Source organism: Pseudonaja textilis, chromosome 10 (assembly GCF_049901715.1).
Source record: "Pseudonaja textilis isolate UNSWEBS1 chromosome 10, rPseTex1.2, whole genome shotgun sequence".
Taxonomy (NCBI): domain Eukaryota; kingdom Metazoa; phylum Chordata; class Lepidosauria; order Squamata; family Elapidae; genus Pseudonaja; species Pseudonaja textilis.
In genome coordinates this window covers 11,602,369-11,628,128 of record NC_141999.1, presented here as the reverse complement: position 1 = coordinate 11,628,128, position 25,760 = coordinate 11,602,369, and the positions used below count along the sequence as shown (strand labels likewise).

The following is a 25,760-nucleotide window of genomic DNA, read 5'->3' as shown; positions in this document are numbered from 1 at the left end:
TGTCTCGCTATTTAGTGAACATAAGGAAAATGTTCTCTTTTGAGTATATTCTTCTCTGTTAGTAAACTGGGCATGGCTAGTCTAGTGAAGAGAAGGACCAGGGGAGACATGATAGCAGACTTCCAATGTTTGAGAGGCTACCACAGAGAGGAAGGGGTCAAGCTATTTTCTAAAGCACCTGTAGGCCAGACAAGGAATAATGGATGGAAACTGAACAAGGAGATATTTAACCTGGAAATAAGGAGAAATATTTGAGGGGCTGCCCCAGAGAGAAAGGGGTCAAGCTATTTTCCAAAGCTCCCGAAGGCCAGACAAGGAATAATGGATAGAAACTGAACAAGGAGAGATTCGGCCTAGAAATATGGAGGAATTTTCTGCCAGAGAGAGCAATCAACCCATGGAACAGAAATTGCCTTCAGAAGTTGTGGAAGCTTCATCACTGGAAGCTTTCAAGAAAAGACTGGACTGCCATTCTGTCAGAAGTGGTATGGGCTCTCCTGCTTGGGTCGGGGGTTGGACTTGATGGCTTCCAAGGTTCCTTCCAACTCTGTTAATCTGTATGTGATGTCTCTGCAGGCGGAACCAACCTGGGGACCGCGAGAAAGCGCTCTCTGTTCTCCTGCCCCTGGTGGAGAAGCCCGAAGGAGTGGCCCCTGACCTCTATTGCATGTGTGGCCGCATCTACAAAGACATGTTCATTGACTCTGAGTTCACGGATACCGAGAAGAGAGACAAGGCTTTCTTTTGGTGAGTAACGGAAGGGAATTCTCCCACGCTCACCCTCGATTCCCAAATCATTCTAACTTGCGCCCCAGGTTGTAGCTAGATATACAAAAAAGCCAGTATGCGAAAGGAATATCATCTTGCCCTTAATTTTGGGGCAGGAAACCATGTCTGTCCAGCACTGTACTGAAGTCGCTGCTGAATAGTTGAATGAAGAATCAAAACATTTGGTGATGAGCTGATACGCTACACATTTTTGAGAGGGGTAAGGGCCTCAGTGGTGGGGTTGTGAAAGACTTGCAAACCAACTAAGATAGCTGACTTTCTTACTAATCATCCTGGTCAATGGAGTTCTCTGTGTTCACTTTTGCAATCCCAATAAAAGCTTCCAGGCTTAATTTTCTTGGCTTATGAGAGTAATGCACACCTTTTCCTGGACATGCCCCACAGGTGATATCGATTTGAAGCTTTGCAACACGTGGTCTTCAGCGGCTCGTGAAAACAGTAATTGACAGCCAGATGGGTCCTGGGAGCAATCAGGAGAAAAAAATATGGATTTTTGAGGCAAACTGGAAATGGGAAGATGCTTTGGTATCTGAATTGGGTATCCCATAAATGAAACAATTGTCCCTTTACGGGGGCTGTAAATGACCACGTAAGTCAATGTTTCTCGAACTTGGCAACTTTAAGATATATGGACTTCAACTCCCAGAATTCCCCAGGTAGCACAGGCAGGGACTTTTGGGAGTTGCCAAAGGACTTCTCCATTTCTCCAGCACAAAAGATTTCTTCCTTGACCAGAATGATTAGCAAGAAAGAAGAAGCAACAAAGATGATTAGGGGACTGGAGGCTAAAACATATAAAGAACGGTTGCGGGAATTGGGTATGTCTAGTCTAGTGAAAAGTAGGAAGAAGAGTGACATGATAGCAGCCTTTCAATATCTCAGGGGCTGCTGCAAAGAAGAGGGGATGAAGCTATTCTCCAAAGCTTTTGAAGGCAGAACAAGAAGCAATGGATGGAAACTAAGGAGGAATTTCCTGACAGTTAAAATAATTAATCAGTGGAACAGCTTACCTCCAGAAGTTGTGGGCAGAGGTGGTGTTCAGCAGGTTCTGACCAGTTCTGGAGAACCGGTAGCGGACATTTTGAGTAGTTCGGAGAACCAGTAGCGGACATTTTGAGTAGTTGGGAGAACTGGCAAATACCGCCTCTGACTGGAGATTTTACAGTATCCTTCCCCTGCCACGCCCACCAAGCCACGCCTACAGAACCTGTAGTAAAAAAAAATTGAATGCCACCACTGCCCCGCCCCCATCTATTCTCCGCCTCCCATTGAGTCCCAACTGATTGGCTGGGTCTATTTTTGTTGCCCTGCACAGGAGAACAGAGCTGGAAAGCAGGCTAGTGGGATGGGGAAGGAATGGGGATTTCACAATATCCTCCCCCTGCCACACCCACCAAGCCACACCCACCAAGCCACACCCACAGAATCGGTAGTAAAAAAAAATTGAATCCCACCACTGGTTGTGGGTGTTCCATTCTGGAATATTGGACAACCATTTGTCTGAAATAGTATAGGTTTCCTGTCTGAGCAGAGGGTTGGACTAGAAGACCTCCAAGGTCCCTTCCAACTCTGTTTTTCTGTTACCCCTCCCCAAAATATGCAGGGTACCTGCCAATCCGCAAATATTTGACCCTGAAAGGGTTACTTTTCATCCTTGTGCTTCAATCCCTCAGGTACCACAAGGCCTTTCTGACAGAGCCGAGCCTTCATGCTGGAATTAATTCTGTTGTGTTGCTCATCGCTGCCGGCCATTGTTTTGAAACCTCGATGCAGCTTCGGCAGATCGGTGTGAGATTGTTCTCTTTTGTAACTTACTAAATTCATTTGGGCAGACGGGAAAGGAAGAAAATTTCATCAGGCTTGAAAGAGGGGCCAGCGTATTAGTCCTTTGGGACAAAAACAAACAATGCTTCTTGGAGTATATGTTGTCAGGAATGTTTATGGGTTTCTTTATGTGCAGTACAGCCGGTCCTCAGTTAGCCACTGTCTCGTTTAGCGACCATTCAAATAATCACCATTTGCAAGTGTTAAGTCAGCTTGCGACAAGCCAGTAGAAAAAGTGGCAATAAGTCGCAAGTTGAGATCACATGATGTTGCATTTAATGACCGTGGGTGATTTGCTTAAGGGCATCTTAAGTCTGCCGCTTGAATGAAGCAATGGTTCACTTAACGAAGGTATCCACTTAGCCACAGGATTGCCGATCCCAATTGGGGTCCTTAAGCGAGGATTATTTCTATTTCTTTCTTTATTCAGCTCAGATCCTGCCTTTCTTCCCAGTGGAGACTTAAGGTGTTATTGTAATTTATGGTGGGGACATCTACAGGAAATGTGGGGTAAAAGTCTATATCACAACCATTCCTGCACAAACAAAACATGTTTCCTTTTTACTTGTGATACATGCAAAAAAAAGGGGTGAAACTTCATTTGATCGTTCATGTCTGCCATTTTAATTTTTGGATATTCCCAATTTAAAACTAAATCTAAGTAAATGCAAAGCTGAATAAAAACAATTAAAGTAGTAGCTGGTTTGAAAAGGCCCAGCTGAATATTATGCTGCAAAAATTCCATGACATTTAATTGTACAATAAAACACTTGGTCCTGGAGTTTTGTCAAAGTTTGTTTTTTTTAGCAATGTAGTTCTTCTTGATTGATCGTTTTAACTGAGTAGTCCCTATGAAAGGAAGTGCAAAACTCCGTGATTCTGGAATGGAATAATCTGGAGAAGTCACACGGCTTCAGGGCCGGTTGAACAATTAACATAAGGCAATCCACCAAAGCAGAAATGATTCTAAGCATTCCCGACGTGTTTATTCTGAATCAGTGAATTTTGCACATGCCTAAAGTTAAGAATCAGGCGACACCAAATGCAATATTCTACCCAGGAAATCAAATGAGTTGCGCAAATCCACCGTGGTTATATTGTTCAGCCTAGTGCCTGTCAGCTGTGTCCACTTTAAGATGGGGTATTCTGGGAATTGGAAGTCTACACATCTTAAAGTGGACAAGGCTGGCTTTTAGCCCAAAGGCTGGAACGAAATGGGATTTTCTAAAATAAAATAAAATAAAATCCTATCCTTCTTATGAGCTTAAATGGACTCCGGAGGATGGTAGAGGACAGGAAGGCCTGGAGGAACGTTGTCCGTGGGGTCGCGATGGGTCGGACATGACTTCGCAACTAACAACAACAACAAATCCTCCTCATGAAACAACCTTCCTCTCTTCTGGCAGGGATGAAGGTGAGCTGCGTTTTGGGAAGGAAGGGGAGCCTGGAAAAAATGCAGCACTATTGGGATATAGGCTTTTACCTTGGCGCAAGCATCTTAACTGGCGACTTCGACAAAATCATCCAAGCCTCTGAGAAGCTGTATAAGCTGAATGCTCCCGTGTGGTACGTAGTGGTGACTTTTCATCTTCTGGAAGTGGGGAAAGGGACTCCGGGACTCACTAATACTTTGAAGTAACTAGGAGGAAATTGTCAAAGTGGGTGCGGGGGAGAGAGAGAGCAGCCGTCACTCCGAAATCGCTAAGCCTGACCTACTTTCCTTTTCTGAAGCGAGAAAACCTTGCAGTAAACACTTCAGATGCACCACTAAACCATAATGTGCATGACTTCAGTTTCGTTTATTGTGTTGTGTGATGAACATGATGTTTGTGGCTCATTCAAGACAAAGGTGATTAAAAGAAATTGTGGCATAGTGGGAAGTGGGAAGCGAGCCACTGCATAGCTATTTCCGTTATTCAAGGGGGAAAATGGGTACAATCAGAAGGCAGACTGGGTTCCTGGATGCAATCTGTTACAAGTTACAGAATATAGTTGGAAGGGACCTTGGAGGTCTTCTAGTCCAACCCCCTTGTCAAGCAGGAGGGCCTATACCATTTCAGACAAGGGATTGCCCGGTCTCTTCTTAAAACTTTCCAGTGATGAAGCGCCCACAACTTCTGAAGGCAAAGCTGTTCCACTGGTTAATTTTTCTCACTGTTAGGGAGTTTCTCCTTAATTCTCGATAGCTTCTCTCCTTGATTAATTTCTATCCGTTGCTTCTTGTCCTGTCTTCAGGTGCTTTGGAGAATAGCTTGACCCCCCTTTTCTTTGTGGGAGCCCCTCAAATACTGGAACATTGGTATCATGTCGCCCCTAGTCCTTCTTTTCTCTAGACGAGCCATATCCAATTCCTGTTCTGGGTGTACGCAAATAAGGCAAATAAATAAATGTCCGTGTTAGCCCTTTTCTCTACTCCTTGTCTCCCCTTTTCTCTATAATTGTGCCAGGTACTTGACTTCCATCAAGGAGACTTACACAATGTACAATCATTTCAACACCGTCTCTGACACGTGGTCACCCAAACAAGAGCTGGTTGATTTCTGGCTGGGGTTTGTCATGGAGTCCTGCCAGCCGTTTGTCTCCACGGAGAGCTGTTTGGTAAGGAAGCTGCAAGTCCCGCCTGTTGAAAGCAGTGCCATTCTTGACCTTAGATTATCCTCCGGAGACAGATGGGAAAGCTACTGAGCTGGATCACATTTGAATATGAGCAAATTGTCAACTCATAAAACATTCCTATGCCTGTTTTAGTAGTTGCCATAAAAAAAAGGGGGGGGGGGGAATAAAGGAAATCTGGAAGAATAGTTGAAAGCGAAAGTACATTCCAACTGGTTATCTTTAAAGGTTGTAACTAAACTACCAGAGTTTTTGCCTGTGAATATATTTAATTGGAGAACGTGATTGATGACACCCAGCCCTGTGAACATGCTCAGTTGGAGAATCTGATTTATGACACATCCAGGGGGGAGGGGGAAAACAGGGTCAAAGGTGACTGTAAATTACGTGTGCTAGAGTTGGCTTCATACAGGGCAGTGCCAGTATGTCACCTCTAATGAATCCTTTGAAGTTTTTTGAAGTTTGGCTTGAGAATCATGATTTAATTAGAGCGATTGCTGGAAACCTGACAAAAATCTTAATTTGGGCTTTCTGGTCTCAATCATGAACCAGCATTTGCCTTTTTAAAACATTTTATGTTTTGCCTTTTTTTTTTTAAACCTCTCTCAGTTTTGCCCTTGCAAAAAAACACGCGATGGGGTGGCAGTTGGAGCCATCGTGCCAAACATCTACGTGTTTGCAAAACTAGTGTGCAAAAAATAAAATAAATAAAATGCAGTTAGTTCTCGACTTACAACCGTTCATTTAGTGACTGTTCCAAGTTGCAAAGGCACTGAAAAAAGTGAGCAACGGCCGTTTTTCACACTTATGATTGTTGCTCCTTGTGGTCAGGTAACCAAAATTCAGGCACTTGGTGGCTGATTCATATTTATGACAGTTGCAATGTCCCGAGGGTCATATGATCCACTTTTGCGACCTTCTGGCAAGCAAAGTCCATGGGGGAGCCAGATTCACACAACAACCGTGTTGTTGCTCACTTAACAACTGCAGTGATTTACTTAACAACTGCGGCAAGAAAGGTCGTAAAATGGGACAAAATTCACTTAACATTAAAGTTGTTACCTGTTAAGTTGTTACCTGTTTTAAGTTGTTAACTGTTCACTTAGCAGTTGGGCTCAATTGTGGTTGTAAGTCAAGGACTACCTATATAAAAGGTAATTGCCGATGAAAATGCCACGATCGTTATGTGTGGAAAATGCCCACACTCATTCAGTGAGAGATTTCTGCCTGCTGAAAACAATGTGAGTAGCAGGCAGCTCTTTCACAACCTTCCTTTCAAGTTCCGTTTTAACTAGAAGTACCTTGGGTTCAGGCAGAGGCATTTTTGGGCCGATGATGCAAAGCTTTACCCAGCTTGACTTCAGAGATTTGGAAATTTCCGCTTCCTTTGTTATTTCCTGTTCCTTCTGTCAAACTGAAGCAAATTCAGGCAAGCTTTCCAGAACGGATGCCTGCCGAGTGTAAGAACGCGAGGGGATGCTCTCTTCTCTCCAAAGTTTCTTTTTGCGTTGGTTCTTAGTACTCTCCTTAAAGGTCAGGGTTGATGAAGCCATGGGCCCTCTGCATGATGTTAGAGTCCAGCACGCATCATCCCTGAACGCTGGCCCTGTTGGCTGGGGCTGATGGTAGTTGGAGTTTAACAACATCTGGAGGATCACAGCTTTGTTATTGCTGAAATAAGCTATAGCCCAGGTAACTGCCTCTTGTTACGATTTGTCTCTCTTTCTCTTCCCTGTCTGTTTTTCTCTCCTTTCTGTTGTCCAAGCTTACGTTGTAGAAACCCCTACTGAACGTTCCTCTGGGTCAGGGACCTCTGCATTGCTCTCCCCCCTCTTTGCTTCTGCCTGTAGCAATAGTCCAAGTCACTCTCCTTCCTTGCAATGCATTGCTTGTCAGTTTTTCTTTTCTTCGTGGCCCCCTTCTTTTTGTCACTTGCAAAAATGGGGGCTGTAACTGCTCTGGGGAAGGGTCACCCCCCCTTTTTTTCAGAATACCTTAAAATATCATGCACAGAGGTAGCCTTATAGAGGCAGTGATTCTCAAGTCAACCCTCACCCCAATTGTGTCACCAGTTCAACCCTCACCCCAGTTGTGTTACTATCTGGCCAGGCTCTCCCTCCCTCCAGTGATTCTCAACCCAGCTGTGTTCAACCCTCACCCCAATTGTGTCATCAGTTCAACCCTCACCCCAATTGTGTTACTATCTGGCCAGGCTCTCTCTCCCTCCAGTGATTCTCAAGCCAACCCTCAACCCAGCTGTGTTCAACCCTCAACCCAGCTGTGTTCAACCCTCACCCCAATTGTGTCGCCAGTTTAACCCTCACCCCAATTGTGTCATCAGTTCAACCCTCACCCCAATTGTGTTGTTATCTGGCCAGGCTCTCCCTCCCTCCAGTGATTCTCAAGCCAACCCTCAACCCAGCTGTCACCAGTTCAACCCTCACCCCAATTGTATCATCAGTTCAACCCTCACACCACTTGTGTTACCAGTTCAACCCTCACCCCAATTGTGTTACCGCCTGTCCAGGTTCTCCCTCCTGGTATCCTTCTTGTCTGGCCTTCCCATAACCAAAGATTGTGCTGCTCTTGTCCCCTGGACACTTCACATTCTCCTCCTCATTTTGAGCAATTCATTGAATCCTCCCCTGTTTAAATCGTCAGGAGTTGACGGCTGCGGCTTTTCTTGACAGGTGTTGATTCTCGACCTGAGCAAGGTGCTGCAACCGTCTCAGCTCTTTGTGTACAACGACGAGATCAGAAAATCAGTGACACTAAGCCACATCGGTTCCCTGGAAGAGGTACCTGCAGAGATTTGGCTTCCTTTTTCTTTTTCTGCTTGCTGCCCTCTGGTCCTCGCTTAATGACTCCCCTGTTTAGCAACCATTCAAAGTTTTAAAACAGCATTGGGAAAGTCACTATAAAGCAAGCCTTTGCACTTAAACAACCGTTGCAGCGTCCCTAGTGGTCACATGATCAAGATTCAGGCGTTTTGCAACCGGTGGGTGTTCATGACTGTTGCAAGCGTCCCGTGATCACCGTTTGTGCATTTCACAGCTGGCAAGCAGAGTTGATGGAGAAAAATCGCAAGGCAGTAAAATCGCAAGTAATGGTCACATGATGTCTCAATGACTCTGGATGACTTGCTTAATGACCACAGTGGAAGTGAAGTCTTAAGTCCATGAGGTCATGGGATATTTCATTTAGCAATGGATGAAATTGCCAGTTCCAGTTGTGGTCGTTAAGCGAGGATTATCCCTTCTTACAATTTTCCAGTGATTAGGAATTTCGCTTCTAGGGTTATTTGCTTATTGGGTGTTTCTCTTGGCTTCTATAGGAAGGAATTTCCACCTGGACTTTTCCCGCATCCTCCATCCGTGGAATCAGGTAATGATCGTCTTTAAAAATGCCAGTTTTGAGGAGGGCATTTAAGTGCTGGCCTTCTGCTTATTAACTCCAACTTCCAGCAGATTTCTGAGTTGTGCTTACTGCGCACATGTCACACTTAAAGCCACACATTTTGCCAACTTGCTAAGTTTGGTTAGGGTTAATCTTGATCAGTTTTTGGTGACTTTTCATATTGTGGAAACTCAGCCAATTTGGTTAACTTATAGTTCACTATATTGCATAAATCCAGAAATGTGTTTATTTCAGGAACCAGGTTTGGTCATTGTTTGAGTGGAATTAATGTCTGTCTCAGTGGTGGGATTCAAATTTGTTTACTACCAGTACTATGGGCGGAGCTTGCTTGGCATGGCTTGGTGGGTGTGGCAGGGAAAGGCTACTGCAAAGTCCCCATTCCCTCCCCATACCACTAACCTGCTTTCCCGCTCCGTTCTCCTGTGCAGGACAACCAAAGAAGACCTAGCCAATCAGCTGGGACTCAAAGGGAGGCAGAGAATAGGTGGGGGCGGGGCCAGTCAGAGGTGGTATTTGCTGGTTCTCTGAAGTACTCAAAATGTCCGCTATCGGTTCTCTAGAACTGGTCAGAACCTGCTGAATACCACCTCTGGTCTGCCTGTCTAACACAGTATCATCTGTGCTTTTGGCACTCGTGGACGTAATTGGATGTTTGAGAATATATCAATATATCTGTGGTTGCTATCAAGAAAATAGCAACCACAGACAATATGGTCAGTTGCAAAACCTTAATGTAAGATTATATCCTTGGCTTTCTTCTGGAAGTCAGGGGCATTGGTTTATCTTTCTTGCAAAGAAAAGTGATCTCCTCATCCTTTTTAAACCTTCCCGTGAATCTCCTAAGCTTAATTCTAACAGGTTGTCCAAATGGCATTCAGACTTTAAGGGGCGCTCACGTCTCAAAGCTTTTTAAACCAGCATCCTCAAACAACAAGAAAACACTTTCATGCAAAGTAGATCAACAGCTCATGCAACATTCCCTGCATGTAGAAAGATAGTATTTAATCAGGAAGCTTGTGAGGCTAGCATAGGCAATGTGGGATGAAAGATCTTGAAAGGATAAGTCACGTTTCGGTGTGTGTGTGTGTGTGGCAGAGGTGGTATTCAGCAGGTTCTGACCAGTTCTAGAGAACCGATAGCGGACATTCTGAGTAGTTCGGGGAACTGGAAAATACCCCCTCTGACTGGCCCCGCCCCCATCTATTCTCTGCTTCCCTTTGACTCCCAGCTGATTGGCTGGCTCTTTGGTTGCCCTGCACAGGAGAACAGAGCTGGAAAGCAGGTTAGCGGGGTGGGGAGGAAATGGAGATTTTGCAGTATCCTTCCCCTGCCATGCCCATCAGGCCACGCCCACCAAGCCACGCCCACAGAACCGGTAGTAAAATAATTTGAATCCCACCCCTGTGGGAGTGGGGTTTATTAGTGAGAAGAAGGGATGGATATTCCTGCCGGACTGAAGTTCTCCTTCTGTGGACCAAGCCTTCTTCTTCCTAAAGGCCTGTTTTCTACATGCCAGCCTGAATTCTTTTCTTCTCTCTCTCTCTTTTTTTGCACCAGCATTTCTAAGTGCGATGAAAGATGCTGTTTCCTTTATGTGCGGCATACCGTTGAAGATTTCCAGTTATACTTCTCTACCCAAAATCACTGCCGCTGGTGAGTTGGGGAGGAGGTGAGGGTGCCAAGACCCAAAGAAAGAGAAAGGAAGCAAGCCAGGGCAGTCCTGGGCTGTTATCAACAGAGGGAGAACATCAAGGTCACGAGAAGTGATAATACCACTGTATGCTGCACTAGTGAGACCACATTTGGAACACTGAGTGTAATTCTGGTCATCATGATATAGAAAAAAGTTGCCGAAAGCCTAGAAAGTGTGCAGAGAAGTGCCACCAAGATGATAAAGGGTCTGAAGGCTAAACTGGATGATGAACAGTTGAGGGGACTTCTCTCCAACTGAAGAGAAGATTTGGGAGGGGAATACATGATAACTCTCTTCCAGTTCTTGAGGGGCTGTCACAGAGAAGAGGGGATTGACTTAACCTCAAAAGAACTAGAGGGCAGGACAAGAAGTAATGGGAGGAAGCTTATTAAAGAGAGATCCAATCTAGATGTAAGGAAAAATATTCTGACAGAACAGTTAATCAGGGAAATAGCTTGTGTCCTGGAATCGTGGGTGCTCCATAACTGGGTGTTTTCTAAAAAAATAGATTGCCCAACTGTTTGGCTGAGATGGTATAAGGCAGTGGTGGCTAACCTTTTGGGGGTCCTGTGCCAAAAATTGTGCATGCACTTGTGTGTGAGCAGTCATGTGCCAGCACCCAGTAGGCAATGTATGCGCCCCCCCATGCCCCCTGCACATGTACGCGCAATCCCCCACGTCCCCTTACCTGCGCTGAGCCTCCCAGCTGATTTTCAGCCCATTTGAGGCCTTTTTCGGCCTCTCAGAGGCTTGAGGAAAGCTTCTGCAGCCTTTGCAGGCTGAAAATTGGGCCTGTTTCATCACTTCTGGTATTTCCAGAAATAAAGGAAGTGATGAAGCAGGCCTAGTTTTTGGCCTGCAAAGGCTTTCCTCAAGCCTCCGGGAGGCCAAAAAAGGCCTCAAACAGGCCGAAAATCAGCTGGGAGGTGCATGCATGCACAGTGAGGTAAATTTGCCTGAGGCTCTCGTGTCGGCACAAACGGCTCTCTATTGCACCTGTGGCATGCGTGCCATAGGTTCGCCATCCTGGGTATAAGGCCTCCTGCCTTGAGCAGGGGGCTGGATTGGAAGACCTCTGAAGTCCCTTCCCTATGATTCATCCCAGGGTCTTCATTTGAAAGAGTCTCTTTTTTTCATTGCTTTATTTAACAACAGATCCAGCACCCATTGAGTGAGTTGCTTCAGAAATAACAATTTCAAGAAATGGGCATCGTAGTAAAATCATAAAGACAGTCTCTTTATATAGAATTCTTTATTGGCGAAGTGGGATTGGACACACAAGGAATTTGTCTTTAGTGCATGTGCTCTTAGTTGTACATAAAGGAAAAAATAAAATACATTCATCAAGAATCATAAGATGCAACACTTAGTGATAGTCATAGGTTACTAATAAGCGATCAAATCATACTAGGAAACAAAACAATATAAATCGTAAAAATGCAAGGAACATGGTTATAGTCATAAGTGGGAAGAGTGGTACTAGGAAGTGTTAGAAAGACGGTCTCAGTAGACATATCCATTTCATTTGTCATCTGCTCCTTCCCTGATGCATGTTTTGTAAAGGAAAGGCAGAGCCACGGCAGGTTGGGAGGAAGAAGTATGCTTGCATTATAGAGGTTACAGTTTGGCTAGCTATATGTCAGGAGTCAATCAGAGCCTAATGGGAGGGCAGCGGTGAAATGCTACCGGTTCAGCTCGGTTCAACAGAACCGATAGCAAAAATTGCTACTAGTTTGGCTGAACCAGTAGTTTAAAAAAGCTCCGACGATCAGCTGAGAGGAAAAAGAAGGGAAAAGTGCAGGATTGGCCCTGCCACCACCCCTGCGCTTTTCTGTTCTTTATCTCAGCTGATTGGTGCAGCAGAACCTCAGCTGGTGTTTGGAAAGCTGTGCGCGTGTGTTAGGTGCACATGCGCACACGGGCGCGAAGTGCGCTATCACCAAACCGGTAGGGAAACTGATAGAATCCCACCCCTAGAGGAGAGTCTGTGAATTGCAAAGATCCAAAACCTAATTAAGGAAGGGAGATAGTATAATAGCCCAGATGTAAATAATGTACCACCCAAATGGTACTTGGCAACCAATTACCACTGTTTTGATTATTTCAGGGTGAGCATTAAAAATATGACAGCTAGCTTCAGCGTTGCAGTGAAGCTTGAAAATGTGTGGGTGAAGACATTTTTAAAAAGTCAAGGGCAATAAACGGAAAAGAAATCGCATTCTCAAATAGTTCCCCATTGATTTCCAGTGGGATGGTAGGTCATTTTAAAACTGTATTTTTTTTTCAAACTTGGCAACTTGAAGATGTGTGGGTTTCAACTCCCAGAATTCCCCAGCCAGCATAGCATAGCTGGCTGAGGAATTCTGGGAGTTGAAACTCACACATCTTCAAATTGCCAAGTTTGAAGAGCAGTTTTGAAGGGAGAATTGCACTTTGGCATTATTTTTATATATATTGTTGCTTCGTACAGAATCGACCCCCAGATCACCAAATGCCAGTGCTTAAAGCTAGAACTAATATGGAGACTGATCGAAATTAGAGTCTAAAGCAGGGATCTTGGCAACTTTAAGAGTTGTGGACTTCAACTTCCAGTATTTCTCTGACTGCATGGCTGGCTGAAGAATTCTGGGAGTTGAAGTCCATATTGTTGCTTCGTACAGAATCGACCCCCAGATCACCAAATGCCAGTGCTTAAAGCTAGAACTAATATGGAGACTGATCGAAATTAGAGTCTAAAGCAGGGATCTTGGCAACTTTAAGAGTTGTGGACTTCAACTTCCAGTATTTCTCTGCCTGCATGGCTGGCTGAAGAATTCTGGGAGTTGAAGTCCACAAATCTTAAAAAGTTGCCATAGGTGGACATCCCTGGTCTAAAGTACCTGGAGGACTACAGTTTCCCCCTTCTCTAATGCAGTCTTCCCCAACTCCTGTCCCTCTACAACAAGAGTCTTCAAACTTGGCAAGTTCAACTCCCAGAATTCCTGAGCTAACGTGGCTGGAGGAGGAATGATGGGAGTTGAAGTCCACAACCCTTTAAAGCTGTCAAGTTTGAAGACCCCTGCTCTACAACTTCCATCGCTTTTAACTACCAAAAACTGATGGGGGACAATGACAGCTGTTGGCTCGCACCTCTGGAGATGGACTTCTCTGAGCTTCTCAGGCAGTTTGATTGCTTTAAAGCAGCACCAGTCTTTATATAAAGATGTTTCGTGAGCTTATATTATTCCCTGAGTTTTTTCTTCATCTTCGTCTTCCTCTTTTATTTCAGGTTTTTCGAACTGGTCCATTCTTTCATGGCAGAGATGGGTGAAGAAGGGAATTGGTGCAACTCCCCAGTGGAACTGGAGGTAAATTGGAGGGAAGACACTGAGAAATAGGCTTTCTTGGTTTTCTTAGGAAGGATTTCACAATGAGTGAAGAAGGAAACAACAAACCTAGCCAGCTCCAGAGGTGACTCAGTATAAAAATAGCTACCGTGCAGAGGTCTCGTTTAGTGCTGTGCTGAAATTTTCTTCTGAATCTTTTCCATAACCTGAAGACTCAAACATATAAAGAACAGTTGCTGCAACTGGGTATGTCTAGTCTGATGAAAAACAGAAGTAGAGGAGACATGATAGCAGTGTTCCAATATCTCAGGGACTGCCACAAACAAGAGGGAGTCAAGCTATTCTCCAAAGCACCCGAGGGCAGGACAAGAAGCAATGGGTGAAGACTAATCAAGGAGAGAAGCAATTTAGAACTAAGGAGAAATTTCCTGACTGAGAGAACAATTAACCAGTGGAACAGTTTGCCTCCAGAAGTTGTGAATGCTCCAACACTGGAAGCTTTTAAGAAGGGATTGGATAACCCTTTGTCTGAAGTGGTGTAGGGTTTCCTGCCTAAGCAGGGGGTTGGACTAGAAGACCTCCAAGGTGCCTTCCAATTCTGTTATTGTATTCTACCATTCACATTATGATAAGAAAGACATTGCTTTCCGTGTGTTTTTCAGCTTGGGGACACTAGTGAAATTCTCTCGGATGGCATACAAGTTTCTTACACTTTATCTTTCTAATAGATTTGCTAAGGCAAATGAGTGAGTCTGTTTGTTGTATCCATTTCCTATACTGGGCTGCAATTGGCTTGGCTTTTTATGTGTCCATTCAAGTGAGAAATATGAGGAAACCCCACTTGGCCACAGTTTTCCAAAGAAGAAAAGGCATAAAGAGAGGGAGTGTAGAAAAACACAACCATGCCACGTTGCTTTGTCACCTTGCAACCATCTCAAACAGTGCAGTTTTTTTTTCAGAGTATGGAAGAACATATCATTTTTAAATAAAAAGGGAAAGATAATGAATATTGAAATGAAAACCTGTTCCGATCATACCTAGTTTCTCTTAAGTGTAATATTTCAGTTGTAAATTTAATGAGGTATATGAGCTTGCATATTTAATAAGCATCTAGAGAAGTAATTGTGAAAGTCTTCAGCTGCACTCATTTCAATGTTTAGTCTTGGTTGTAGGGAGTGCAGAAACTCCACTTTTCTCAAAGCTGTTTTGAAGGAAAAACAAAGTGGAACTTTTGTACCTTTAAAAGTGTTTGTGTAGTAACTTCAAATCGTTTGCAAACACCATATTTTCAAAAAAAAATGGTAAAACAGATAACAGGTGATCAGAGTTGGAAGGGACCTTGTAGGTCATCTAGTCCAACCCCTTGCCCAAGTGGGAGACCGTACACCATTTCTGACAGATGGGAGTCTGATCTCTTCTTGAAAGTCTCAAGTGATGGCACTCCTACAACTTGTTCCATGGGTTGATTGCTCTCCCTGTCAGAAAGTTTCTCCTTATTTCCAGGTTAAATTTCTCCTTGTTCAGTTTCCATCCATTATTCCTTGTCTGGCCTACAGGCACTTTAGAAAACAGCTCGGCCCCTTCCTCTCTGTGGCAGCCCCTCAAAAATTGGAAGACTGCTATCATGTCTCCCCTGGTCCTTCTCTTCACTAGACTAGATGGTCCTAAACCATCTGAGAATATTTTATAACATCAAAAAAATCTGATGCTAAAAATACATATTTGGATAGAAAAAATAATAAAGGGACATATAGATCTAAAACCGGAAATATTTCTGTGGAGTATTGAACCGGAAAAATATAATAAAGGGACTATGTATCTACTACTGCACGTGTTAACAGTGGCTAGAATTATATTTGCACAACATTGGAAAAGTGTGGAGATCCCTACAGAAGAGAAGATAATAAAAAAAAAATACTAGAATGTGAAGAAATTGATAGATTAACACATGAAATTAAAGAGAAGGAGGACACGGTTAACTAATAGAATCAGAAGTTTTAAATTGTAAGAGAAGAATTAACTTTATTATAAGGGCTCATTGTGATATGTTTATTATTAATATTAATTAGTATCAATAATTAACAAGAATTAATATGAGAAAACACTGTGATATGACTGTTAATAAATTTTATTAGGATGATGATGTTTACTCAAACTAACTGTAATCAGACAACATACTGTTTATATAGACATTGAAACTTTTGCTCTTTCTATATATAGCAAAAATAAAAGTAAAATCTGATGTTAGAGACAAACTTCAACATGGTACAAACTTGTTTGCATAAAAAAATACAAGTGTAACTATCCCTATTCCAATTATGGAAGCTGACAAGGATTGGCAGCTCAAGGTTGAGCAGTGACTTCTTCTACCATGTTTGAGGTCAAGGAGCTAATTTAAGGAACTTCAGGATTCATTATCTTATCACATTTTCCTGGAATGTCTGCTCCAGGCCTCAACATTCACTCTAATTAAAGGGCTGTTTGTGTATCAAAGGTTTTCTGACCAGCCTTTATACTTCCTTATATTCTCTCCATGCTTCCACCTTCACAGTATGACTATGAATACACTGAGGCAGGCGACAGGGTGATTTTGGGAAAAGGGACTTACGGCGTGGTGTATGCAGGACGAGACCGCAGCAACCAAGTGCGCATTGCCATTAAAGAGATTCCGGAGCGGGATAGCAGGTAGGATCCGGAATGGGAAAACTCGCCATGGCCAACGTGCCTTGGCCGATTCACCCCAGCTATCTTGCCACATCTAATTCGCCATGGAACGACCCATAAGACAGCCCGCCACAGATCAATTTAACTTGGGCTAACTCAAGAGAGGAATGCAGTGGCTCAATGGCTAAGACACTGAGCTAGCTTGTCGATCAGAAAGGTCAGCAGTTAGGCAGTTCGAATCCCTAGCGCCGTGTGACGGAGTGAGGTCCCATTACTTGTCCCAGCTTCTGCCAACCTGGCAGTTCGAAAGCATGTAAAAAAAATGCAAGTAGAAAAATAGGGACCACTTTGGTGGGAAGGTAGCAGTGTTCCATGCGCCTTTGGCGTTTAGTCACGCCATCCACATGACCAAGGAGATGTCTTCAGACAGCGCTGGCTCTTCGGCTTTGAAACGGAGATGAGTACTGCCCCCTAGAGCCAGAAATGACTAGCATGTATGTGCGAGGGGAACCTTTACCTTTACCTTTAACTCAAGAGAAGGACAAGTGAATTTCAGTGGGCCTTGTCTTGCTTTAGGTTCAAGTTTCAAACTAAAGCCAAAACAAGGCCCATTGCAATTCACTTGTCCCCCTAGTGCAGGGGTGTCAAACTCAATTTCATTGAGGGCTGTTTGACCTCGGGGTGCCAGGGTGGGTGTGGCCAGCTTGACATCAATTGTATCAGGGCGCTTGTGTAGGCCTGACCTCTCTGCCAGCAAAAACGGGCTTCTGAATTCTGTTTTTGACTGTGACAGCTTCCTGCAACCCTCTGCCAGTGTAAAAGGAGCTGAGGAGCCCATTTTCGCTGGCAGAGCACTTGGGCACACACAGGTGCCCCTGACACGAGTGACTTTGAGCTGGCCACGCCTGCCATGGCCACATCTGTGGCCCTCCCAAGCTCCGTTTCGCTGGCAGAGACACCATGAGCTGGTCCTTCGCTGTTTCCAGGTCGGCTCTGTGGGCCAGATCTAAGTACCTCATGAGCCAGATCCTGCCCATGGGCCTTGAGTTTGACACCTCTGCCCTAGTGAGTTATTCCATGTTGAATTGTCCCATGCTGAGTTGGCTGAGGTGAGTTGTCTTAGACCCAGTGGGCAGAGAAGACATTTCCAGGTCATTCAGTGGGAGGGGGTGGTTTTCCTCTCCCCTCCCTTGGCAGGAATATTTTGTTCTTGGAAGAGTCTGCCTGGTTCTTTCATTGTTGGTCTTACTTCTCAGATACTCACAGCCTCTGCATGAGGAGATTGCCCTGCACAAGCGCCTGAAACACAGGAACATTGTCCGTTATCTGGGATCTGTGAGTCAAAATGGCTTCCTCAAAATCTTCATGGAGGAAGTGCCTGGAGGTAAGTAAGCAGAAGATGTGATTCCGAAACAGCGGGGAATGGATTCCTTTCAGCAAAATCAGATTTTTGAGGATATGAATGAGGTTATCAAGCTCAAGTCCAAAGAGGTCACAGTGAAATCCAGTTGAGTCCAATTCTTTTATTCGCTTACACGGAATGGACAGAATCTTGCCAGACTAAAATTATAACAGGGAGTCCTCCGTGTACAAGCACAATTGAGCCCAAAATTTCCATTACTAAGCAAGACAGTTGTTAAGTGAGTTTTACCCCATTTTACGACCTTCCTTGCCACAATTGTTAAGTGAATCACTGCAGTTGCTCAATTAGTAAACACGCTTGTTATGGGAATCTGGCTTCCCCATTGACTTTGCTTGTCAGACGGTCACATAAGGGGATCACTTGACTCTGGGGCATGGCAGCTGTCATAAATACGTGTCAGTTGCCAAACGTCCGGATTCTGATTATGTGACCGTGCCAATGCTGCAATGGTCGTAAGTATGAGAAAACAGCCATAAGTCACTTTTTTTCAGGGCCATTGTAACTTCGTACAGTCATGAAATGAATGGTTGTAAATCGAGTCATTAAATGAATGGTTGTAAGTCGATATCTATCCAGATATCTATATCTGGATCGATATAACCAGAGAGGGTCTAGGGTGTGGCTATCCTGCCTCCCCCATCCAGCTCAAGACAGTCTCTTAATTTGAGCTTCTCCCTGGGATGTCGTTCCTCCTAGGGCTGGGCTGCTGGGGGTTTGGAGGGGTTCGGGAGAGCCCCTAGCTAAGATTCTATGCAGTTTGGAGGACCCCCAAATCCCACTCCTGGCTGGCTCCACCCAACCCACCCCGCCCCTCCCAGGAGTCCCCATGTGACCAGTTTTGGATGCAGGTAAGTGCAGGGCGCAAATGGAGGCTGGGGGAGGGCGAAAAACGGGCCTCCCGGAAGTTCAGGAAGGCCGGAAATGGGCCCGTTTCTGGCTTCCAGAGAGCCTCCGGAGCCCAGGGAGGGCAAAACACCTCCCCCGCCATGGTGTAGGAAGCCAACTAGGCCACGCCCACCATGGCCACTCCCATCCAGCGACCAGGCAGAGAATCCTTTGCTAAAAAATTTTTGAAGTCCACTCCTGGTGCCTCCTCTTTGGAAAACCACAATGATCCCACCAGAATTCCCCTGCCCATCCCTTCTCCAGTTGCACATTCTATCGCAGGCTTTTTTTTTAAACTACTGTTGTCTAACCCGTGGGAAGTTTCATCTCCAAGCAAAACTTAGTTTTCCCTTAATTCCCCATTGATTTTTTTTCTTCCGCTATTTTTTTTTTATATTTAGAATTCTGATAGTAATTCTTTGTGTGTGAAGGAATGTCTCTACAAAAGGGGAGGTGGTGTGATGGAGGTGGTGGTGCAAGGGTCCCCAAACTTGGCAACTTGTGGATTTCAACTCTAGCTGGCTGGAGAATTCTGGGAGTTGAAGTCCACAAGTCTAATGTTGCCAAGTTTGGAGACCTCTGAACTACGGTAAGGCAACAGACAGAAACTCGGGAAGGGAGGAAGCACAGTCCAAGGAGAGGTGGGAGAGACAAGAGAGAGCATGACGCAAAACTGAATGTCATGAAGATGATGAACATAGAACATAGATTGGCAGAGTTGGAAGGAACCTTGGAGGTCATCTAGCGCAGAGTTCCCTAACGTTTCCGGCTTTGCAGACTGGCGGGGAGGGGCAGAGAGAGGGGAGGGTTCCATGCGAACCCGGCAAGTGTGCAGCCGGCAAGTGCATAGACGTGCAGCTCCATTTGCACGAGCAGCGTGCATGCACACTCACAAAGATGGAGAATGTGCGCACACACTTTCACAAAGGAGGATGTGGTGCACGTAGATGTGCTCACTGGCCATTTCTGTGCCCTGGTTGCAATCTCCTCACGGCCCACAGGTTGGAGACCCCTGACCTACTCTAAACCCATGCTCGAGCTAGAGACGCTGTACCATTTCAGTCAAATGGCATCCGGTCTCTTCTTGAAAGCTTCCAGTGATGAGCCACCCTGTGATGACCGAGGGTGGGATACAAAATAAACACAGTCACAAACAACAGGTGAAGCCCCTTTTATTCCTTTCCTTTGCTTCCAAGCTCCAAATATCCTTGACTGGAGACAAAAAACTCCCATGCAAGCAGTTACAAGAAGGAGGAAATGCCGTTTAAATCATAAAGAGTAAAAAAAAACAACACAGACCAGGCAAGATAAGGGTTGAAGATGCCCACAAATATCAGAACACACACTGGGAAGGACGGCAAACTCAGAGAGGAACAATAAACTAGAGATATTTCCACGCTTTGTTTCCAGCACTCGCCCGTACGCATATCCGTCCTCTTATCCAGTTGTCACAGCTGCAGCCCATGAAGAGGATCAAGGCCCTCTCCTCCTGAGGAGACCATGCCTCTCCCTTATCCTCTCTTCCCTGCATGCTCTAGGATGGAGAAGGGATGGGCCTGGATCCTCCTCTTACTGCCCAGCCGGCCTCTGCCCTTCCCCAGCCTCCTCCACAACTTCCGGAGTCACACTTCCACTCCCTGTCGGCTGTTCCTCCTCTCCCTCCGAGTCAGTCTCCACCAGGGGCAGGACACACCTACGACTTCTGAAGTCCAGTCATTCCACTGATTGTTTGATACCACCTTTAGGACATTTAGGAGACTGAGGATAGCCACCTCCTGGAATCTCTCAGGGTATATCCATTAGATTAGGGTAGCATGGGTCTGTCTCTGTGCTATGAGCAAATAAAGAATTGAACTTTGGCTGGATTGTTCTATGTCGTTGACAATTTGGCCGTTTCCCAATGCCCTTTTCTTTGCTATATTTACTTGCTACTATTGGGTGTTTCTGGGTTTTTACACTGCCTCCCACTCTCTTTCCTTATAAATAAAGGTGAGATGGGTTGTAATATAGAAACACACTAAAGGAGAGTTGGAAACAAGTGATAGACAGGAGTTGTGCCAATGATTTTCTGTCAGTACTAGACATAACTTCATCAATCAGGATGTATCATGTGATTTTGCTCAGTTTTTAAATTTCCCACCTAGTTTCTGCACATTTTTCTCTCCCCCCACTTTGCAAAATCTCTTTGCAAAAATCCATGTGAAAATCTCTGCCAATTTTGGTGAGCATTTCTCTCCTGGGACACACCTTTTTTGCACTTTGCATTCTTCTTTTAATAAATATTTTTATTGTACATTTTTCCTTGATATACATAACAGTTCCAATTATTTTTATTGTACATTTTTCCTTGATATACATAACAGTTCCAATTATACAACGATGTTGTGTACTGGTTATATCAAATCCCCTTTTTTTCCATCATGTTATACGTCCTAGTTACAACTATCATACAGTATAATCTCTTTTGGCTACATCGTGTTGTACATTCGGATTATAACTATTATTTGCTTAATTCATAGTATGAAACATAGTATGAAATGGCCAAAATAAGAACTGTAATGGTACATTATGGTAGAATTATGCACTTTATATTCTTAAACTGCTTGTTTTGGTTCTGATGGGCTGGGTTTGTTTCCGTTGTATTTTTTTTTTCCTTCATGTTTTCATATGCACCTTTCCTGAGCTGTGAATTGCACCGCAAAATTTGTGAATGTGCTAAAAAAAAGCAGGTTGCACAAAACGAGTCCTTATTCCCATACCAGTTTGGGAAATTTAGCTTTGATAAAATGCGTGCTCAGATGCCAACGGCTCATCCTTCACCATCTTACTGTGGGTATTAAAATGAGGGCCTTCAGGAAGACACAGCAGGCACGGATCAATTATGCTAAGGATCAGGAAGTAAATGCTTTGTGCCACTCTGGGTAAACATCTTCAGCTCTTTGTTCTGCCTCCTGGAACCTCTTCCAGATCTAATTGCCAAAGCAAGCAGTACATTTTGTAGCTGTTTGGCTACGAGAAAAAACCCACGAACGTTGAAGTTTAGACCTTGACTTGTATTTAATGTGGGCTGTAAAATGAAGAAAAAAGCCCCCAAACTCTTAAAGAGAGAAGCAAAACATGTCGAGCTCAGACTGTTTTACATACTTCTACAAAACTCTTTCTGCAAAATCCAACAGAAAACTCTGGCTCCACCTTTGTGACATTTTATTTTATTTATTTGATTTGTCAATCGCTTACAAGATAATAGGTATAAGTATAAACATGAGTAAGAATACAGGAAATAGGTACGAATAAATGGGGACAATAGGACAGGGACAGTAGGCATGATGGTGCACTTATGCACACCCCTTACAGACCTCTTAGGAATGGGGTGAGGTCAATAGTGGATAGTTTGAGGTTGAAGGAGTGGGGGTTAGAGGGTGTAACAATAGAGTGAAGTAGTGCATTCCAGGCATTGACCACTGTCTTGTGCTGAAGTCGTATTTTCTGCGATCAAGTTTGGAACGGTTTACATTGAGTTTGTATCTGTTGTGTGCCTCCACTTCTTTTCCCTGTGTCATAGTAAGTACAGATAGTCCTTGACATATGGCCACAATTCAGCCCAAAATTTCTGTTGCTAAAGGAGACAGCTGTCAGGTGACTTTTGCCCCCATTTATAACATTTTCTTGTCATGGTTGTTAAGCAAATCCCTGCGGGTAAGTTGGTAACCCGGCTGGTAAGTGAATCCGGCTTCCCCGTTGACTTTGCTTGTCAGAAGTCACATGACCCCCTAGGAGACTGCAACCGTCGTAAGTATGAGTCAGTTGTCAGGATTCCGGCAGTTACTCCAATTAAATCATGAGCCTCGAGCCACACTCACAAAACTAAAAAAAAATATTTGAAGTTAACATTCTACGTCCAGCATTTACCTGGGCGTAGCCAACTCTGGGATAAGTAATTCACTGTCACCCTTGATCCTGCTTCCCCACCCCCACCCTTCTGGGTGTATCATCCAACGAAACACATCCATAACCAAGAGTCATCAATCATGCTCTCCAATTAGGTTTTTTGCACGGCAGAAGCTTCAGTCATCTAATCAGTCTTTGAAGAAAATATGAATGGAATGTACTTTCGATTCCACACTGCTGCCTGCTCTTTGAAACTCCACCCCACTTCTTTTTGACAACTATAAAACGTGTATACAAAACGTTTTATGAATTGACATTAGTTGCTATGTGTCTGACTTTCATTCACATAATCACAGGCGGGGGGGGGCTGTAAAGGTTGTGTGAAAAATGGTCGTAAGCAGTGGTGGGATTAAATTTTTTTTACTACTGGTTCTATAGGCGTGTCTTTGTGGGCATGGCTTGGTGGGCATGGCAGGAGAAGGATACTGCAAAGTCCCCATTCCCTCCCCACCCCATTAACCTGCTTTCCAGCTCCGTTCTCCTGTGCAGGGCAACCAAAGGAGACCCAGCCGATCATCTGGGACTCAATGGGAGGCAGAGAATTGATAGGGGTGGGGCCAGTCAGAGGTGGGATTTGCAGGTTCTCCGAATGACTCAAACTTTCTGCTACCGGTTCTCCCCAGAACTGGTCAGAACCTGCTGAATAACCACCTCTGGTCATAAGTCACTTTTTTTCAGTACCGTTGTAACTTTGAATGGTCATGAAATGAACTGTTGTGAGTCAAAGAGCACCTGTACGCTCCTCCAGCCTCCAATTGGTTGGGCAATTGGTTGTCAAAGGTTTATTTCTGATGCAAAGTAGCCTTTCTAATTAATTCCCCCGGTTCTTCCTCCCCTCCCCTCTCTCCCTATAGGAAGCCTCTCCTCTCTCTTGCGGTCAATGTGGGGTCCTCTAAAAGACAACGAGCCAACCATCGTATTCTACACGAAGCAAATTCTGGAGGGTTTGCGTTACCTGCATGATAACCAGATTATCCACCGAGACATCAAGGTGAGGAACCACCCCACTCTGGAGGTGGCTTGGTATTGCTACCCCATGTTTTCTGCTCTGGGGGTCTTGGGCACTTCCTGGTTCTCTAAAGCAGGGGGTCTCCAACCTTAGCCGCTTGAAGAATTCTGGGAGTTGTAGTCCACAAGTCCTCAAGTTGCCAAGATTGGAGACCCCCTGCTCTAAAGCAATCGTTTCTATTGTTTGGCAGGGAGATAACGTCTTGATCAACACTTATAGCGGAGTATTAAAAATTTCAGACTTCGGCACGTCCAAAAGGCTGGCTGGGATCAGCCCAAGCACTGAGACATTCACAGGTAAGGGATTAGGGTCTATGGATGAACATTTTAAATATGGAGTCCTTGGTGTTCTCTGAGCTTGGTTGGTTGTTTTGCAGGCATTTCATCGCCAAACCAGGTAACATCATCAGTGCTAGAAGGGAGTGTGGTTTGCTCTTTCTTTTATATACTAATGGCTTGCCTTGTCAGTGTTTTCAGTGTGTTCCTTGATTAGGCTGTTCTTTACTGTTTGATTGTTTGTCAGACTTGGTAATTCCTTGATTAGGGTCTTGTTTTAGATTAAAATAGAGCTGGAAGGGACCTTGGAGGTCTTCTAGTCCAGCCCCCTGCTCAAGCAGGAGAACCTATATACTATTCCTTGATTAGGATCTTGTTTTAATTGCTCCTTACCCCAAAGGGATGTGGTGGCTCAGTGGCTAAGGCTCTGAGCTTGTCAATCAGAAAGATTGGCGGTTCGAATCCCTAGTGCCACATAATGGAGTGAGCTCCCATTACTTGTCCCAGCTTCTACCAACGTAGCATGTAAAAATGCAAAAAAAAAAAAAAAATGCAAGTAAAAAAATAGGGACCACCTTTGATGGGAAGGTAACAGCGTTCTGTACGCCTTCGGCATTTAGTCATGCCGGCCACATGACCACGGAGATGTCTTTACATAGTGCTGGCTCTTCGGCCTTGTAATGGAGATGAGCACCACCCCCCTAGAGCCGGAAACAACTAGCACATATGCGTGAAGGGAACCTTTACCTTTCTTTACCTTTTACCCCAAATGCAAATTATGAGCAATTTTACACCATCTTCAACTGCATTGCAGTTTACCCAAACACATTCAAGTGCATATATATCACCCCTCACATACACACTTGGATACATATTTCTGTAGCAGCATGCTCTCGGGAGCATGCCTGCATACACTTGCACATCATTTTCATTTCAACTGCCATTCAGCATTCCACACGAATTGTATTTACTTTGCAAACAAATTAATTTTCCTGGATTGCTAACAGGCAAATTCTTGTTTGTCAATGGCCCCATTCAGTTCCATCTCTCTCTCTCTCTCTCTCTCTCTCTCTCTCTCTCCCTCCCTCCTCCTCTCCCTCTCCTTCCCTCTCAGCGCTTGCCAGTAGAAACCACCATTAGAGGTAGCAATATAATTGGCCGCACAACAATATTAAAAATGCCAGCAATCAATAAGCCAAAGATCAGAGAATGTTTGTCTTCATCCTTGAAGGGACTAAACTTTCTGCAGACACCTCGGCTGTTTTTTCAAGTTGCTAATCTTCCCTAGATTCAATTTTGCATTAAAAAGACCCTGGCAGCTGTTTTCAGCTCACCAGGCAGATGAAGAAGAACAGCTAGGAAGAGATCAGGAATAATAGGAGAGAGACGAACAAAGTAAAATAATTAAGTTCAGATCAGCGTGTCAGAAGGGTTTGGGCAATCAATAATTGGGAGCTCGCAAAAAGAGAAACCAGCCTTGAGTAGATTTATGAGCTGCCCAAGGCAAGAACTGTTGCAACCAGCAAGCAGATTTCCAGGGTCTCGCTCAGTAGAAGGAGCAGAAGCTGCTCCTACCTCCTGACAGCTAGCTATCTTACCAAAATTGAAAAGAAGTGAAATCTTACACAAGCTCATCAAAAAGAGAATCCGGTATTGTTTACTTGCACAGTTGCTAGCAAGGAGCATTGGGTGGCTGGGACCTTAGAGGTGCTCTAGTCCAACCCCCCTGCTCGAGCAGGAAATGCTATATCATTTTCAGATAAATGGTTGTCCAATCTCTTCTTAAAAACCTCCATTGATGGATCACCCAGAAATTTCTGGGGGCAAGACGTTCCACTGATGATAGGTAGTGCTTGACTTACGACCACAGTTGAACCCAAAATTTATGTTCTCA

At 44.4% G+C, this 25,760-nt stretch overlaps 1 protein-coding gene across 1 annotated transcript in view; it reads left to right on the top strand.

Moving 5' to 3' along the window:
• The window catches only part of MAP3K6 (mitogen-activated protein kinase kinase kinase 6), a 67,882-nt gene that overhangs the window by 26,089 nt on the left and 16,033 nt on the right, over nt 1–25,760 (top strand). The window contains exons 7-18 of the mRNA XM_026702517.2: nt 577–747; nt 2,463–2,575; nt 4,020–4,179; nt 5,061–5,211; nt 7,917–8,024; nt 8,561–8,610; nt 10,201–10,296; nt 13,605–13,683; nt 16,214–16,347; nt 17,583–17,710; nt 23,437–23,573; nt 23,782–23,887. Of these exons, the coding sequence (XP_026558302.1) occupies nt 577–747; nt 2,463–2,575; nt 4,020–4,179; nt 5,061–5,211; nt 7,917–8,024; nt 8,561–8,610; nt 10,201–10,296; nt 13,605–13,683; nt 16,214–16,347; nt 17,583–17,710; nt 23,437–23,573; nt 23,782–23,887 (1,433 nt within the window). The remainder of the gene's footprint in view (nt 1–576; nt 748–2,462; nt 2,576–4,019; nt 4,180–5,060; nt 5,212–7,916; nt 8,025–8,560; nt 8,611–10,200; nt 10,297–13,604; nt 13,684–16,213; nt 16,348–17,582; nt 17,711–23,436; nt 23,574–23,781; nt 23,888–25,760) is intronic.